The 18,303-nt window shown below is 43.0% G+C and overlaps 2 protein-coding genes across 9 annotated transcripts in view; one reads left to right on the top strand and one right to left on the bottom strand.

Annotated features, from left to right (window-relative positions):
* LOC119177319 (uncharacterized) overlaps positions 1-11,132 on the top strand; it is a 41,311-nt gene extending 30,179 nt beyond the window's left edge. For all 3 annotated transcript variants that reach the window (XM_075878389.1, XM_075878387.1, XM_075878388.1), the window contains 4 exons: positions 878-1,104; positions 1,723-1,841; positions 2,118-2,291; positions 10,535-11,132. In XM_075878389.1, coding sequence (XP_075734504.1) covers positions 878-1,104; positions 1,723-1,841; positions 2,118-2,291; positions 10,535-10,536 — 522 coding nt within the window. In that variant the 3' untranslated portion in view covers positions 10,537-11,132. The remainder of the gene's footprint in view (positions 1-877; positions 1,105-1,722; positions 1,842-2,117; positions 2,292-10,534) is intronic.
* The window catches only part of LOC142775903 (uncharacterized), a 77,243-nt gene that overhangs the window by 19,043 nt on the left and 39,897 nt on the right, over positions 1-18,303 (bottom strand). For 4 of the 6 annotated variants that reach the window (XR_012887139.1, XR_012887140.1, XM_075878392.1 and 1 more), the window contains exon 2: positions 12,318-12,422. The exons of 1 other annotated variant lie outside the window; for it this stretch is intronic. Coding sequence is in view for 2 of the 5 variants with exons in the window: in XM_075878392.1 (XP_075734507.1) it covers positions 12,318-12,422 (105 nt within the window). In the remaining 3 variants the exon portion in view is untranslated. Of the gene's footprint in view, positions 1-5,678; positions 5,844-12,317; positions 12,423-18,303 lie in introns of all 6 variants that reach the window. One more of the 6 variants, XR_012887138.1, reaches the window with a different exon arrangement.

Here is an 18,303-nt window from a genome sequence, read left to right as displayed (position 1 = left end):
CGCCTTTTCTTACGCTTTGCAGGCACATGTTTACTGCTGGTGCGTGGCGGAATAAATCTAAGCTTAAAAGAGGATTTTCTTTTTTGTCTTGCTGCTGTAATAAGCAGCAGTTGGAAAAAAACATAAGACAAATTCATTCTTTGAAAGTGTGTGACCTGCGGAGCTGAGGGGTGAACTTCCACCTCTTCGGCTGTCACCATTCTTCAATAGCCCCCTGGGGTATATGCGCAAGCGCGGTCGGTCAGCTTGTACTTGCCATGCACGATCATGCCAGCACAGCGCCTGATTGTGGTGGCACACCTTGTATGAAATGCATGTAGTAAAATTGCTGTTTCAACTCGAATGCATTAGTCCGACTTTCCGTTTCGAAATGTGCCACTGTTCTCTATAGGGACACTAAGCATTATTTGTATGCAGAAGCTGTTGTGCCATTCGCAGGTCCTTTGTAAAAGCAAATTTTCCTACAGCAGGCGGCCTGTCCTTCCTTATTTATTCCTCCTCCTTCTCTTACAGCAGGCGGCCTGGGTGGAGTTGTGCTGTCATTAACACTGCCTGTGGAAGCGATGAGAAGAAATTCAAAAAATATATTTTGAACAATTTCACATGTGCTTACGTTGCACCCATTATGTACACTCAAACCTCATCATAACAAGGTTGCATCTTACAAGAAGACAAGTTTGTTGTTTCTGAAAATTTCTTAAAAAGGTTCATCTTAACACTGTATTGCAAGACTATCTTTTGTTTACTGTGTTATAACCAATAATTTGTTATATTCATGTCTGTTACATTAAGGTTTGAGTGCATTTCAGTTTGTGCGTAGGTATCTTTTTACATGTGCTGTGGTAAGACTATTTACTGAAATTGCATTTTGCTGCAGGTTCACTTTGAGAACAGGATTCTGAGTGAGTTTAACGCGGAATTCGCCATACGAGTGTCGTTCAGGGACGACAACCTGGACAAACTCTCCTTCTCACTCAACCTGCACTCGTCACGGGATGCGATCCTGAATGCCGTCGTTGCCCGCTTCCTGCACGATGGGCTGCAAGTTGGCACCAGAGAGTTCAAGTTTCTGGCACCTTCTACTTGTCAGCTTCGTGACCACGGGTACGATTGAATGAGAACATCACAACTTGTGTTTAGTGCAAGGAAACGCGAGGACTCAGATATAATGAAAAGCCAGTTATAACGAAGTAAAAGGAGAAAAGTTGGAATAGATATATTGCTAGGAATAGACCTTTATAACGGATTTTTTGATATAGCAAACCTATTTTCATGTAAGATGCAACTTTGTTATAATAAGGTTTGGATATATTAACATCTCGTGTACTTTCTTGGTCTTGGCTTCGATTTCTGCCAGTATTCACTGACATTGTGTTAAACGAAGACATGAGCTTTCAAAATCCTCTCCACTGATTTGTAGCGAGAATTTCGTTCCGGCAAACTTCAGGTAGTTGTATGCGAGGGCTGAACCCTCTTTGTAAGTCTCCAGGTTTCTGCTCCGTAGCTAAGTACCGGCAAGATAAAACTGTTATATACCTTTCTCTTGAGGGATAGTGGCAATCTACCTGTCATAATTTGAGAGTGCTTGCCAAATGTTTTCCACCCCATTCTTATTCTCTCGATCATGTCCCGCATGACGTGAGCTGTCTATGCTGCGAGTGGTACTAACACTCCTTCCATCCCTTGAAAACCCGAAAATTGTACCGGCCTTTTTTCTTTCAGGAGAGAGCTCCTGAAGCCAACGTACGTTGTGACAGCCATTGCTTCTGACTCAACCACAAGGCAGAGTGCAAAGGTTTCACCACTTTCAACTTGCAAGAAAAAGCCTGTTAGTTTTTCAGGTAAGCATTGCATTGTTATCCAGAACAAAAGTTTGTTTATTCTTCTTTCTACTGTGTCTGCAGCATCTTTTCCTACATAGCTCTATTCCCTGTTATTGCCTTGTTCTGCAGGTATATTGAAAATTCAATCATAATACAGGATGTCATGTATACGATACTATCAGATTCTTTTAAATTGGAGTTTTTTTTTCTATTAGCTAATCATCTACTTGCTCATGTACTTCTACTACTATTATACTACTACTACTAATGCCCCCTTGGTTTTTCTCATTTCAGGAACAATCGGTGCCAAGTTGTCACTTGAATTCGATGCCTACAAAAACTCAAAGCTGGCCTTCCCAATCGGCGTTACAGCCACAGCATCTGGGAACATAATCATTGCTGATACTTCTCAGGACAGGGTTATGGTATTTGACCCTAATGGACGCGGTCTTCACAAGGCCACCTTTTGTGAGCACACCCACTTTCTTATTTATGCAACATGCGAAAGCTCCTAGTGTGCGGAATGGGAAAAAAAGAAAGAAGTAATGGAAAACAGTGTCTCTCGAGAAATAGTAGTAATTGGTAGAAGAAACTTATGCCAGGTTCACATGAGTGGTGCCAAGCCTCGGAAAAAAAGTTGCGCTGAGTTTCTTTCTTTCTCTTGACTTTCCTGTTCGTTCTCTTTCTTTTCGCTTCACATCGTTTCTTGTATCTGTTCTATTTTTGCTCTTTCTTGTATATGATTTTTTACCCGTTGCTTTAGATTTCTTTCCCATCTATTTTTCTTGCTCTCTCTTTCCTTGCTTTCTCTATTCGCTTCTTTCTATTTGTTTGTTTCTCATTTTCCTCTTTACTTTTTTATTTTTTGTATGCTTTTTATTCTTTTTTGTGTCTGTTTCTTTCTCTTTTTCTGTGTATTTCTTTCTTGCAATATTTTTGTCTTTATTCTGTTTCTCACCGTTTTTTTCTATCCCTTCCTCTCTCTCAATTTCTCTTTCCTTCTCTTTCTTTTCCCTCTCTCTTTCATGTGTTTTATGTGTACCACTTTGCTGATCAAAAGTTTTTGTTTAATGCTTTTACCTGCAGTGCTCAATAGCAGGGCTTGTGCAATACCTGTGGTAAATACCCACTTGTGATTTTTTGCGCACACCGAAGTTGCTACATCCTGCTTAAACAGCTTTGCTGCTAAAAGACAACACGCCATAGTAGTTTGGTGGTTGTTTTGTTTAACTGCTGGCCCGAAGGCTGTTGGTTCAAATCCCGTTTGTAATGGCCACATTTCCATGAAAGCAAAATGCTAGTGGCCCATTCACTCGGATGCAAACATGTCATGAAGGAGCCCTGACAGCGAGTTTTATTTGCAAATTCGTTACTGTAATTTACATATAGCCTCGGGTCAAGTAATGCCAAATCTAATTGTAAATACTTCAATGTATCATAAACGATCTAACTCATTAGTGCTAGATTGTTAATTGTGACCAGTCTTAGCATCACTTTGAAATGCTTGCTGAACTAGTGTAAGAAACTACTGCTTCCTCAAGCATTAGTGCCCAAGAGCACATGTGCTCATGCTCTGATGACATTGACAGCGCACTTCTCAAATAAGGGCGGCCCTGCACGCAGTAAAGAATGAAATGTTGGCGGGTCTTTGATACGAGTTAAGCTGTTAAGGGCATGTCCCCTATGGAAAAAGAACAGCGATTCTCTGTAAGCGGTGGAAGCTACCTTGAGAGCAGTACGACAACAGAAGTTGAGGGTGTTCCAGTCGACAAATCATTGTGTGCACCTCTTGAATCATGTGCAACATTGACAATACTTTTTTCTTGTAAACAATCACTGTGCCTTTGTCTTCTTCATATACGCGGTGATGTCACGAGGTGCTGTCAATTCATATGAGCACTCACGCTCGCTTTAAAGCCAAATTAAAGTGCCATTGTTCACCACTAACAAATGGCCAGAAGATTCTGCTCACGTATACTGGTGAATCTTGCAACACAAAATGTCTTGAGGTTTCAATTTTTGGTGGCAGGGGCCCTTTAAGGAACACGAGATGATGAAAATTTCTGGGACCCTCCGTTATGGCATCTTTCATTATCGTGTTGGTTTTGGGGCATAAAAACCAACAATTATTATTTTATTTTTTTGTTTATTTGATACTGTCAATCCCGTGCTTGGGGTCATTACAGGGAGGGTGTCACAAAGTACATAACGTTCGCATAAAAAAAAAATTCAAAAGCACATAGAAATACGAGATGAATAACTTACAGAAAAATAAGAAACAAACAACAGTGACTATAAACATAAAAATCAACGAATAAATGCTCACAACAGAATTCAGCACACATCACTACAAAGAAAACTGTCTAATGCATTTTCCGAATTCACTGATGTTGTTTGTTGCACAACCGCATTGGGTAAACTATTCCACATGGGATGTTTGCGCCTGTGATATTCCAAAGACTCAAGCTCACAGGACTTTAACAAAGCTATGACTGAGTGTGTGCGTCGGTATCTACCGCATATGAAACGGACTGCTAATTTTTGTATTCTTTCAATTTTTGTCCATAACACCTTCTGGTGAGGCGACCACACAATACTAGCGCACTCTAAGACAGGACGTATGAATGATTTGTGAGGAGCTAGTTTTACATCCGGTGTGGCATGTTCCAGTTTTTTCTTTAGGAAATACAGTTTTTTGTTTGCCTTAGAACAGATGTTATTGATATGTGAGTGCCATTTCAATACGTGCATTATACTAACTCCTAGGTATTTGAAACAAGTAGCATTGTTTAAAGGGCGACTTCCGATGTGATACATGAATGACAATTCCTGCCCACTAGAGTGAATATGCGTAAATGTCATCTTGCTATAGGTTATTTCCATGTCCCATATTATACACCACTGATCTAATGCATGTAAGTGCCTGTTCAGAATAATTTGGTTGCCTTCGCAAGTAACTGGGGAATAAATCAAGCATTCATCTGCAAAAAGTTTCGTTTTAATAGGAGCATCAACTATTGAACATAGATCATTCACAAATATCAGAAAAAGAATTGGTCAGAATTGGTTCTAAAGCAGATAGATCTCTGGGGAATGCCCGAGTACACGGCCAGTGGTCTTGAAGTGTAATTTTCAATTTTTACAGCCTGTTGACGTGCGGATAAATAGGCCTCTATTCATTTTAATACTTCTTAGCTTATTCCTAATCTTTCAAGCTTGAAAAGTAATTTACGATGAGAGACTTTATCAAAAGCTTTCCTAAAATCGACACAAATTACATCAGTCTGCAGAAGGACATCGCTGTTTTTATTGAAATCATGGAGCGTTTCAGCCAATTGTGTCACAGTAGAAAGATCACTAGACAGTAATTTTATTTTTTGTGCTGGAAGTAGCGAGGCAGGGGTGCTTCAGCTACCACCCATTAGCAATGCTTAAGTACATTGCCTGGTGGCTCTATAAGGTCGCTGTTTTCGCGAATTCGTGGCGAAATCGGGATCGGGAATCAGCACACTTCACCAGAATTTTTCGAATTGACCGTACTTGTTCTGACCACCGCTTCAAATTATCTGCTCAAACTTGCATTTCAAAATATGAGACCGCCAAAATACTTTGAAATAAATGGTATTTTGAAATAACTGAATTCGAATTTACGACCAATTACCAAATGAAAGGTACTACTTGGTTCGTGTTGGCTTTTGCGATGTGCTACCATAAAAGCATTTCAAGTGCGCACCGTAAGTGCATCGCAAAAGCCTACCAAATCTGCCAAGTGTACAACAAATGAGCGAGCACTCTACCAGCATAAAAAGCAAGCTGCTGTCGAGGCAGGTCGTTGCACTCGGCAAGCCCCATTACCTTGAGGCACGGCAGCTGTGAGTGTGGCACAGGGTTCCACTCAACGCACCTTGGCATTGAGGTGTGAACCACAATGGGTGCTCTGGAAATTCTTTCAGTGACGGAGTCGGAGGCCTCTAAAGGAGTCGATCCACTGGTCTTGTGCACTTAACTCATCAAAGATATTTGCAGAAATATAAAAACGAAAAGTTTCATGTCTACCATACTTGACAAGCCATCACTTGACTGCCTTGAATATCTGCTGGCCACAAGTTCTGGGAACGAGCTACATTAATAGACTACGCAATGATGCAGTAAAATTGGTACCAAGAATTCAGATTTCCACTTACAAGTTCATTTCTCTAAAACACAAAGCAGCATGTTCATTGTTTAAGAGGCCCAATTGCAAGTATATTTAACAATGCCTTGTGAAGACATTGTAATCTCCAGACTATTGCCTTGGAATTGCTGAATACTTTTCTCATTGCGTGGTCTGGTGCTTGTTACATAGACAAGCGTAATGGATATGCTTAACTGTGGCTAATTTCAGATGGGAATTTTACAAAGTATAGTTCATTTGGATGTCCCTACAAAAGCTTCTTTAATAGCCCTTTAATGGAATAATATTGCATTTATTATTAGGATGGTTGTCGTGGCAGTTCTCGTTGTTGTTAGGCATACATACATATATACATACATACATACAGTAAAAGTGACCGGAAAAGGAAAAGAAGAGTTATGATTGTGTTCGGCATGGCTTAATAGGCTCTCAGAACCTGCTTTCGTAAATACACTCAAATCTCAGTATTACAATTGCACCAGTCATGAAAATACTTCATTATATTTGAAAATTCATTAAAAAATTAAATTTGTGGCACTGTATTAATGACAGAGCCATTCTTCACTTACTTTGTTTGAGTTATCCTGATGTTAAAAAGATGCAAGTGTGGCACATCTCTTGATAAAGGGAGATGCGAGTCTTAACGCAATTTTTTTTTTAAAATTACATATTTTACATTTTTATTTGCTTTTGTAGGTTTGGTTTCTCTTGTTTCACAACAAAAAAACTGAAAATTGTAATGAAACAGAAAGTAGTTTAACCCTTTGCGGTCCAAAACTCTTACCCACTTTCCGCCTCTACCGGTCCAAAACTATTTTGCCAGTTTCTGGCATCGAAAAAAGGAACATGAACTGTGGAAGGAAAACTGACCCGATATTTTTCGCTCCTGCATTCAGGTGGCAACTCTTTTGGCGATATTTCGGCTGGTTATGATACCACTCACAGCATTCTCTGGTTACTGGCTGGGGTTTTTACTTCAGGTTTTGCAGAACGAAAATGTTTTCTCAACTGCCGTCGTCGTCATTTCCGTCACTCATTTCTGTCGAATCAATGTCATCACTGTCTGGTGGAGGCACGTAATTCTTTCCTTCAATACAGTCGTCCTCGCTTTCGCAAAAAGCACCACCGTAAATTGCACGCAGTAAAAGCGTGATCATGCTTCTCGGCGAACCATGCTTGAGTGGGTACGCTCTAGGCTCCGTGCTGAACATTGTGCTGCACCGTAGTGTAAAGACAAGTAAACCTCAACAAAGTAAGCTCCCTCATTCTTCAAGAGAAGGCTCTTCATGTATTATAAAGATACGTGCGACTTTCAGTGAACAAAAAAAAAAAAAAAACGAAATATAAACCACGAACACATTTGTCAGGCGGTGCCAGACAGCACACGACTGCAGCCGTGTTGCGTTGTCGTGCTCTGAGAGGACCGCACAGGGTTAAAATCACTTTTTTTTAAGAGTGTAAGGTGGCTACTAAAAACTATAAATAGCTCACTGTCTAGTCTCCTAAAAATTGTCACCTGGTTGCTTGCCATTGCAATTTGCATGAGCAGTTCACTGAGGCCACATGCTCGAAATAATTGATTTTCAAGCTCTCCCGATGGAAGAAATGATTCTAAAATACATATTCTTGTCGCATTGATGAGCTTTGACTTATACCTTGAAAATTAGTTTTTCTCTGGATCCACATTTGGGAAACTTCCTGAGTTTAGACTCCTGAGTTTAGACATGTTTTAGGTACTTCTAATAGTCAAATGATGATGAGTTATAGTCCACATATTCCTTAACATGTGAAGTGTGCAAGTATCTCATTTAACACTTGATATCATCTGTATAATTATTACAAACCTAAAGCAAGCGATTGGTACGTTCTGAGGATTCCAAGAACTCTCACATTACAATTTTATTGCGATAGAATTCATGTGGACACTCTCCGCTTGATTTCGCCTCCGGTGTCGATGTCATGTACCGTATATGTATTTGTATCTAATAAATGAAAATGCAAAAAATAAGAATCCAGCAAAAATACTCTGGCGTGCGAAATCGAATGTGGGACCTCCACGTCATGAATGCGAGGCGTTAACCACTAAGCCACTGAGGGGTACTTCCTTCAATGTTTGAGTGGCAAGCTATTTGTATCTATCATTTACCAGCCGTTGGCTGGCATCTTTGGGGGGGGGGGGGGGACTATTGTGTTTTTCAGCATTATCAGCAAGATGGTGCAATGAGCGCGTACATTGGCCTGTGGAGATGAGGGGAGTAGATGTCTTGTGTACCCTTATCTCCTGATGCGGAGGATCATGGCCTACGTGTGGCATGCATGGAACGATTGTTGGAGTTACGGGGCGCACAAAAGTTACTGCAATCTTTGCACAGCCTCCGCTTGCGGAAAGGGCGGACTTTTCAGACACAGCAAAGTAACAACAGAGGCACTTATTTGCGTTCATCTGTACCTGTGAGTACGTTGTGCATCATTTGTGCATGAGAAACACGGGGAACGTTTCGATTTGCTTGCCATTCTGCGCGTGACCTTCCAATTTGTTGCTATCGCGTTCATTGCTTCGCCTTTGTGGCAAAGCTGTGACTTTTTCTACTCCACTAAACTGTCTTATACTCACTCTCTTGGTACTTATTTTCATTCTACCATTAATGTAGATCAATATGAGCCATTAATGGTGCAGAACCCTAAAAGTTTGGTGGCACAAAAAGTTTGTCCTAAACGAACTATGCTTTACACATTGTCATGGCACAAATAAAATCTGCAATTCATTATAAAATTACTTATTTTGAAATTACAATAAACCTTGTTTACAGCTGAATATTTCATTGCCCTAAGCTACATATTGAACTTTTTTTTTTCGAATTCTATCCTTAAATTATCCAGGGAGGCAGTGCGCACAACACGTCTCCATGAACACGTACTCGGTTACCCTGCTCCTGGTGCAATGTCTCAGCCTTGCTGTTGCCATCTTTCTCTGCCACGCAGTCCGTACAAGTTTTATGTCATTATAGTGAAACTTCATCAATTCGAGGTCACTGGGGTCGTGAGAAATCTTTCAATTAAGCAGGTTTTGGAATTAACGGAACATACAAAATACAAAAAAGTGGTATGCTAGGAACTTAGAATAATTTGAAGTAATCAGAGCTGGTAGTTTCATCTGCCGGCTAGTTTGCAACTCCAAGGGTATGTTTTCTTGCCATACCTCGTCCTCATTTCGCCGCAAACACGGGGAACGACAAACCTCGCTGCTACCATTGAAAAAAAAAAAAAGAAAAAGAACGAAAAACTCAATCAATTGAAATATGCTCTTGCAGCAAGGTACTTTAAAGATATTAAGGTCTTTTTTACTTAAACAAAACAATTAGCCCTGGTTATACTGTACAGGTTGTGCACACCGAATCTGCCCCCATATTTCTAGCCACTATTTGCGGCTGTCTTTATCAATGTGATTTAATGTTGTGTGAAATCCTCTCTTGCATTTTCAATTACAGGGATTATCCTACCCTGATCTCTGCCGAACATTTGAAAAAGGCCGAGTCATCTGGAAATATTTAGGTTCCGAGTTATATCTTTCTAAGTGCTTAAAAGCGGACATGCTATCTAGTTGGTGTGATGTAAATAGGAAAGGAGCGCTATAAAAAAAAAAGCGGCCCACGTATCTTTAGTAATTCAGTATATTTAAGGGAAGGGGGAGCAGGTGAGAGGAAGGAGTAAGCTTTCCCATGCAGTGTTCTTGTTCTAGTATCCATGTTTTATATTACATGGCTTGGATCCTGAACACTTGTTTTCGGTGTGTGGTGCAGAGTCTTTGAATTTTCCCTTTTGCTTCAGTGTGATGGAATGACGGAGTGCAGAGACAGAGGGGGTATCGTCAAGTTGGTATTCCCCAACTTGTGTTATCCACCTTTAGAACCAGAGAGAGTATAAATGTCCAACAAGTTTAGCTATAAACTCACTTATCATGGTAAATGACCATAGCATATAAGTATATGTAGCCACAGTTTTCATAGGAAAAGTGAGTCGCAGGAAAGTACAGTTAGTATGTATGTATTTATAACGATAGTTTACTTACACTTAGTGAGTGGTATAATGAACTCGCTCATTGGGGGATAGGTTTGCACAGTACCAAAATAAGATAGAGCTGTAAGGTATTGAGTACGAAGTGTCTAGGATATTTTTCACTTAACAGGGTCTCCATAGGTAATACTGACTAGAAATTATGCTTTTGTGACGTAACAGGCGAACAAATATTATCATCAATAATAGTAATTGGCACGCAGACGGCTTTTGTTTTAAAAAATTAAGACCTGGTAAGTCGTACCCAAAACAAATGTGTGATAAAAAGAAAAAAATCTATTTGCTTCATTTAGTGGGAATTGTGCTCTTAGCAGCAGCTGCTTTTCTAATATTTCACCATTTTTTTCTGCGGTCAATCCATCGCCCTGTGCATGTGTTCTGTCGGGCATCATCTTCACATTTGACGACGCGCAAAAGCTGTTGTCATTTCCTTGCTCCATTCTTGTTCTTTTAACTCTCGCAGAGCACGCTGCGTTTTCACGAGGTGGGGCTTCAGCCAGTGGTGCCATGGTCTCTATGGAGATCGAGATCAACATCGCGAACCGAACCACGGACACGGCGGCTGTGCTGACGCTGACGAAAACGCAGTTGGCGTTTCGCGGGCAGCTCCCAGCGGCAACTAGTGGATGCCAGCACCAAGTGACCGATGTTCGAGATGGTCTGTGCGTCGTTGGACTGGCTGTGTATTAAAAAAGTCACGCCGTGTTTCTTGACAGAAGAATAGTCGAAAAGGCCCGCCTGCTATCTTCGGTGTTCCCGGCCTGCGACGTGAACGGTGGTAGTGACACCGAGTGGCACCTGTTTGGCCAGGACGTTTATGTTTTATTGCGTAATATTCAGTTGCATATTAGTTGTGATATTTGTTTGATTCGTATGGTTACGTATTAATTCTTTCATTCGAATTCGGGTGCTCCTGTTTACAAGTTTATCTTTACGAATTTGATGTGTGAATGAGCCTTGGTACCTTAGAAACTTTTTGTAAGTTAATCCATACTGATATGTGAATTTGTTATTTACCAATATGTTCATAATTGTATAAATCATATGTTCGAGCGTTGAAACAGCCTCACTTTGATGAAAATGTTTCCCTGCAGGGGCGCCTGCGCAAGTAGGCGTTTGGTGTGTAGCGACACCACGGTCCCGAGCTAACGTGGGAGTTTCGGCTCCCTCCCACGCCTAGCCGTGCGTGGCTTTGCCGTGTCTGGGGAAAAGGGGATCCTGGGGGTTGAGGCAATGCTGGGTGATTGGACCTTTAAGGCCCCCCGGCAGAGGCAACACACCCCTTTGGCCCGGCTTCACGTAGATGGCACCCCTGGGCTGACCCACCCAGGGAAAATCGGTAGTCGCCTTTTCCTATTTCTCTCTCTCTCTCTCTACATCTTAGTCTTTTCTCGTCTTTAAATCTATCCTGTCTTCTTCTCTCTTCCATTTACTTCCGATTTTTCCTGGCGGCAAGGGTTAACCTTGTGTATGTGCTCTGTCTTGGGCACAATATATTTGGTTATAGCGGCTGTGTACAGCTGACGTTGACATGCCTCATATAAATTTAGGACTTGTCACGTCCCCGTGTTGGGCTCCATGGTGGGCGGCTGGCATGGTTGTCGAACTCGTATTTAGTTTATGGCTTTTTCTTCTCTCCCTTCATTGCACGATCGTCCTCTCTCGAAGAGAGGGCGCACCGAAAACTTTTGCAATTATTTCAGCAAACCGAAAGAAACCTTTCCCTGCTACCATGTAATCCATTGTGAAACCACTGAAAAGAACGCCAGTACTATTTCGCCTTTCGTTGTTTCCAAATGCCTCACCACTACACTTGGACCAGGTTACCAGGCTACAAGAATGGCCAGTGGGGATCTACTCCTCGAGGTAAAAAGTCTGAGCCAGTATGAAAACCTCTCAAAACTAGAATCGTTTGGAAACATACCTATCTCAATTACACCACACCGCTCACTCAACACTTCCCGAGGCGTTGTATCTGATCAAGACTTCCTTGACCTGACTGAAGGAGAGCTCCTCGAGGGCTGGAAGGACCAGCAGGTGACACAAGTACAAAGAATCAAAATTAGGCGTGATAAGGAAATCCCAACAAAACACATAATTGTGACATTTTGCACCAGTACCCTGCCTGAACATCTCGAAACAAGATACTTGAAGTTGAATGTGAGACCCTACATCCCCAACCCAGGACGTTGCTTCAAATGCCAGCGTTTTGGTCACGGCTCTCATAGTTGCCGCGGCCAACTCACCTGCGAAAAGTGTGCCACCACAGGACACGCTACGGACGAGTGTAAGGTGGAGGATGGGGCCCACTGCGCAAACTGGGATGGTGCCCATCCCGCATACTCCCGAACCTGTCCAACATGGAAAAAGGAAAAAGAAATTGTTACAATCAAAATCACACAAAACATTACTTTCCGAGAAGCCTGTCAACAAGTATCTGGTCTTTTCACAAACCATCATTCGCCGATGTAGTGCAACAGGGGGCAGCACTAAAACGGCCTGCGGTAATTGCCCATGCCAGGCACAGTGTGCCCAGGCGGTCGCCAATGCCCCCACCCACGGCGGGAACAGCCAAGGCTGCCCTGCCACTTGTCCCCACGGCGACAACCACGGCTGCTGCAAGCTCTTGCAGCGGCCAGGGTATCCCAGCACCAAAGGAGGTTTCTTCGACCTCTAGCCCAAGAGGACCGAAGGTTTCGCGCCCCGAGGTGAAGGAGACACCAGGGTCGGCCGATATGAAGGCCTGGTCTCACCCGGCGAGGTCCCAAGCCCAAAACATCAGCTCGCAAATGCGGGCATGCAGTGCCTCTGAGGAGGCAATGGACACCATGGTACCCCTGGTGCCGAAAGATCGGCGTAGCTCCTTGGAGCGCGCCAAAAGAAATAAAAAGCCAATAACGGGGCCCAGCGACGGCCCTGTTCTTCGAGTCTTAACGCTTAGCTTAAGAAGCAGACACACCCATTTTTCCTTGCACACAGCACTACGTTACCTCCAATATGGCAACACAAATAATACATTGGCACATCAGAGGACTCCTTAGAAACCTCTATGATGTTCAAGAGCTCTTTTGCAAACATTTGCCGAAAGTGCTGTGTGTACAGGAAACTCATTTAAAATCTAAAAACACGAATTTTTTGCGTTGGTATGTTTTCTTCCGAAAGGACAAAGATGATGCTGCGGCATCATCCGGCGGTGTAGCCATTATTGTTAATCAAAAAGTAGCATGCACACATTTACCACTGCAAACAACACTAGAGGCAGTGGCTGTTCGAGCAGTTCTTTTCAACAAGCTCGTCACCATCTGCTCTCTGTACATACCCCCACACCACCATCTTGGAAAACTAGAATTCGAGTCTTTAATAGATCAACTACCCGAACCTTATCTGGTCCTTGGTGACCTGAATGCTCATAGCAGTGTATAGGGTGATTCTCGCTGTGATGCACGAGGTCGTCTCATTGAACAGTTCCTTTTTTCCTCCGGTGCCTGTCTGTTGTTTAGGAAAGAGGCAACATATTATAACCTTGCCAACAAAATCTACTCTTCCATAGATCTCAGCATCGCATCTCCTTCACTTGTACCATTACTCCAATGGAAAGTTCTAAATAATCCCTACGGAAGTGACCATTTTCCTGTTGTTTTGAGTACACAAACATCATACGAATGTCCTCCACGAGTTCCCAAATGGCTTATACACAAAGCCGACTGGGAACAGTTTCATAACAATGCTCAGTTATGTTGGACTGACATATGTGGGCTAAGCATAGATGAAGCTGTGCAGTACTTTACAGCTCTCCTTATTAACGCAGCAGCCAAATGCATCCCACAAACATCTGGACAGCCTGGCAAGCGACACGTCCCATGGTGCAACACTGAGTGTCGTAATGCGCAAAAGGAGCAGAATAAGGTGTGAAGGTTGCTTCGGAACTCACCGACAGCCGAAAATCTTGACACCTTCAGGAAAATAAAGTCTCAAGGCAGGAGAATGCGTCGGCAGGCCAGCAGAGAAAGCTGGCAGAAGTTTTTGTCAGGGATCAATTCATACACACAGGAGGCTAAAGTCTGGAACATGGTCGGTAGGATAGCAGGAAAACAAGTACACACACTTCCTCTCGTAAACACTCAGAGTGATACCTTGGAAGATCAGGCAAACTTCCTCGGTGCACACTTTGAACGGATATCCAGCTCGTCCCACTATACCGACACTTTCCAAAAATACAGAACAAGAATAGAAAAGCAGAAACTAGAACACAAATCCACTAGATACGAGGCGTATAACCAAGCTTTCAGTCTAGCTGAGCTTCGAACATCTCTAAACTCCTGCAGTACTTCTGCCCCAGGTTCTGACCGTGTGGTGTATGAAATGTTAAAAAACCTACCAGCCGAAACACGAAAAACTTTACTTTGTTTATACAATGCTATCTGGTTTTCTGGCACTATCCCTACCTCCTGGAAAGAGGCTATTATTATTCCCATTTTGAAAGAGGGGAAGGACCCTTCTTTAGCTTTGAAGCTATAGACCTATTGCACTTACAAGCTGCTTTACAAAGTCTTCGAAAAAATGATAAACTGCCGACTTGTACATATCCTTGAAACAAACAATTTGCTCGACCCATTTCAGTGCGGGTTTCGAGAAAGTAGATCCACCACAGACCACCTTGTTCGTATCGAGGCACAGATCAGAGACTCCTTCGTCCATAAACAATATTTTCTCTGTGTTCCTCGATATTGAAAAAGCTTATGATGCAACATGGCGTTTTGGAATTCTAAGAGACCTGTCCCACCTTGGTGTGCGCGGAAGAATGTTTCATATAATCGAAAGTTGCCTGTCAAACCGGAAATTCCGTGTCCGTCTGGGCAGTGTGCTCTCTCAAACATTTGTCCAGGAAACAGGCGTGCCACAAGGTGGCGTGCTTAGTTGCACACTTTTTCTCATCAAAATGAATTCCTTGCACTTGTCCATCCCCCGCAATATGTTCTATTGTACATATGTCGACGACGTCCGGCTTGGCTTCAAGTCATGCAACTTGGCAATGTGTGAGCGGCAGGTTCAGTTGGGTTTAAACAAGGTCTCTAAATGGGCAGATAAAAACGGATTCGACTTAACCCACAAAAAAGCACGTGTGTCTTGTTCTCTCGAAAGAGAGGCATGCACTCGGAACCTGACATTCGACTGAATGGGCAACGTCTTTCTGTCAAAGCGGAGCATAAATTCTTAGGCTTAATCTTGGACAACAAGATGAACTTCGTACCGCACATGAAGTATTTGAAAACAAAATGTTTAAAAGCCATGAATGTTACAAAAGTGTTGTCACGTACTACTTGGGGTAGTGATAGGCAATGCCTCATGAATCTGTATCGAAGCCTCATTCGCACCCGCTTAGGTTATGGGGCTGTTGTTTATCAGTCTGCAACTCAAAGTGCTTTGAAGATGCTGGATCTCGTGCACCATTTGGGCATCCGCCTTTCTACGGGTGCTTTTCGCACCAGCCCTGTAGAAAGCCTTTACGTTGAGTCAAATGAATGGTCGCTTCATCTACAGGGAACTTACATGTCCCCTCCGATGGAGGCGGAAATGTTGTAGGCCCGTGTACTCAGATTTGGGTGCACGTTAAAGAACCCCAGGTGGTCAAAATTTCTGGAGCCCTCCACTACGGCGTCTCTCATAATCAAATGGTGGTTTTGGGACGTTAAACCACACAAATCGATCAACTTACATGTCCTTTGTACATTTTGTTAAGGTGAAAGCAGACAAGAAGCACCCCTCATACTCTACTATTAATGATCTGTCGAGCTACATTCGGTTTCAAAACAGGCCTTCGATGAGGCAGCCCCTCTCAGTTCGCCTGAAGGGTCTAGCTGAAGAAACTGGAGTGTCACTTGAACACAGTTTAATGGCTCCTGTAGCATACCCGCCACCGTGGCAATGGCAGACTATAGACTGCGATGTGTCTTTCCTAGAAGTAACAAAACATGCACCTATAGCCCATATCCGAACATACTTCCTGGATCTTCAACACAAATACACACGTCCCGAGTTCTTTACAGATGCCTCCAAGTCTAACTCCTCTGTGTTCTACGCTGCTGTCGGCCCATTCTTTTCGGATGCTGGCCCTCTACATCCAGGCACAAGTATCTTCACAGCGGAAGCTTACGCGATACTTGTGGCAGCTAAACACATCAAACAATTACAAATACAAATAGCAGTAATTTATACAGACTCCCTCAGTGTGGTAACGGCTCTGCACAGTCTTAAAAAAACGAAAAAAACCCGGTCCTTGTCTCACTTTACTCCATTTTGTGCACACTCTACACACTCAAACATGTTGTAGTGTGCTGGGTGCCAGGGCACCGTGAGATCCAAGGCAACGTGAGGGCGGATCAGCTCGCTGCATCCGTCCACAAGTGCACTGCCCCTACACCCATATTAATCCCGGCCTTTGATCTTAAGCCGTCTCTCAAACGAAACCTCGGGGACTACTGGCAGAGCAAGTGGGATACACATACACAAAACAAACTACACATTATTAAGCCACACCTTGGTCATTGGCTGCCAATATCAAAATCGTGTCATACAGAGGTAATACTAACGAGACTCGGGATAGGACACACATACACGACACAGACATCTTTTGTCCGGTGGCGATCCACCATTGTGTGACAAATGTGGTGAGGCATGAACAGTCCTTCACGTTTTAATCCAATGTAAACAATTAGAAACTCTAAGAAAACAGCATTTTCTATTACCCTACCGACAACATATACCTTTACACCCTGCAATATTCGTTGGGAACCGCTTTTTAGTCATAAATCATTGTTAGCGTTTTTAAAAAAAATTCATAATTTTCATATCATATACCCGGGCATCCCGTAGCACGACCTCTCCAGGGTGGTTTTTGCTGCGATGGCTACACAGGAAAGCACTTGCCTCACGGCCCTTGGACGCAAGGGTATGAACGAGTGAGGTACTTGTGCTAAATGCCATACATGTCCACCATCGTTTTACATTATCACCAACTTTTGTCATCTATTCACACCACACACACATTTCACGGCATGGTCATGATTTTATTACTTGTATGTTTTTACCCGCCTTACCGCGAGGAATTTTATGGCCCTTATACAGCCGCTAATCACAATCATTGTCCACATTCGTTGTCCCATGAACTGGCTCTCTTTGGCCATCAAATGGCCCTTGCGCCAAAAAACACCATATATCATCATCATTGATGAAAATGTTTATGTGCATGAAACCAGATCGTTGCTGTGTAAACATGGGAGGGACGGTTCTATGTGCATTATTAGTAGTGATTGACTGATTGCATATGAAAGAAATAATACTGTAAAAATCATGTAGTGTAATAAACTACAATTATTCAAAAAGTTTTTTTGGGGCCATTTCTAAAACATTGCCCTCAACTAAACGTATGGGTTTTTCGCCGTTAGAACGAAATAGATGTGTTATGGACAATAGAAGTGGTGTTGACTATGTATTGTATTTATTGTATTTACCGACTACCCACGGTGTGCGCCATACGTTGGATTTTCTGGGAAGCGGCTGTCGATTTTCCAAGTGCTGAATTGGCTGCAACGAAGGAAGTGCATCCTTATGCATAGGATTAACGAAGCGCGGTGAAGCAGGGATATATCGGCTTACAGCTTCTGCGTATGATGCACGATGTGGCTCCGCCGGGACAAGCGGGACATAGCTGGAAGGTGGCCCTTGTAGAGCCTGTCGTACTTCGTTTATGACAAGGCTGCAAATAGACCCTGCAGTAGGTTGGGACTGGCACTGAATCTTTTGTAGTTCGTGCGCACGACCGATCGAATGAGATTGCAGAGAGACTCGATGTTGATGTTGCATGCCGCAGCGCCGATCTGACCTATTGACGAAGCGGCACTCACTTGCCGGTCGTACACAGTAGAGCGCTGCTGCAGCACTTGCTCCATGGTTGTGGCTTCGGTCAAAAATTCTGCCACGGTCTTTGGGGGACAGCGAACGAGGCCAGCGAAAAGCTGCTCTTTCACTCCTCGCTTTAAATGACGGACCTTCTTTTCTTCCCCCATGTCGGGGTCGGCTCCATGAAAGAGACTCGTCATGTCCTCGACGTACATCATGACACTTTCATTCGGCATTTGGAGGCGTGACTGAATCGCTCGCTCGGCTCGTTCACGGCGATTGGGATTGGCCCAACTTGCCAGCAAGAATCAACGAAAGACGCTCCATGAGGGA

This window comes from Rhipicephalus microplus, chromosome X, assembly GCF_043290135.1.
Source record: "Rhipicephalus microplus isolate Deutch F79 chromosome X, USDA_Rmic, whole genome shotgun sequence".
Classification (NCBI taxonomy): domain Eukaryota; kingdom Metazoa; phylum Arthropoda; class Arachnida; order Ixodida; family Ixodidae; genus Rhipicephalus; species Rhipicephalus microplus.
The sequence above is the reverse complement of the archived record's forward strand: the minus strand, read 5'-3'. Positions and strand labels throughout refer to the sequence as shown.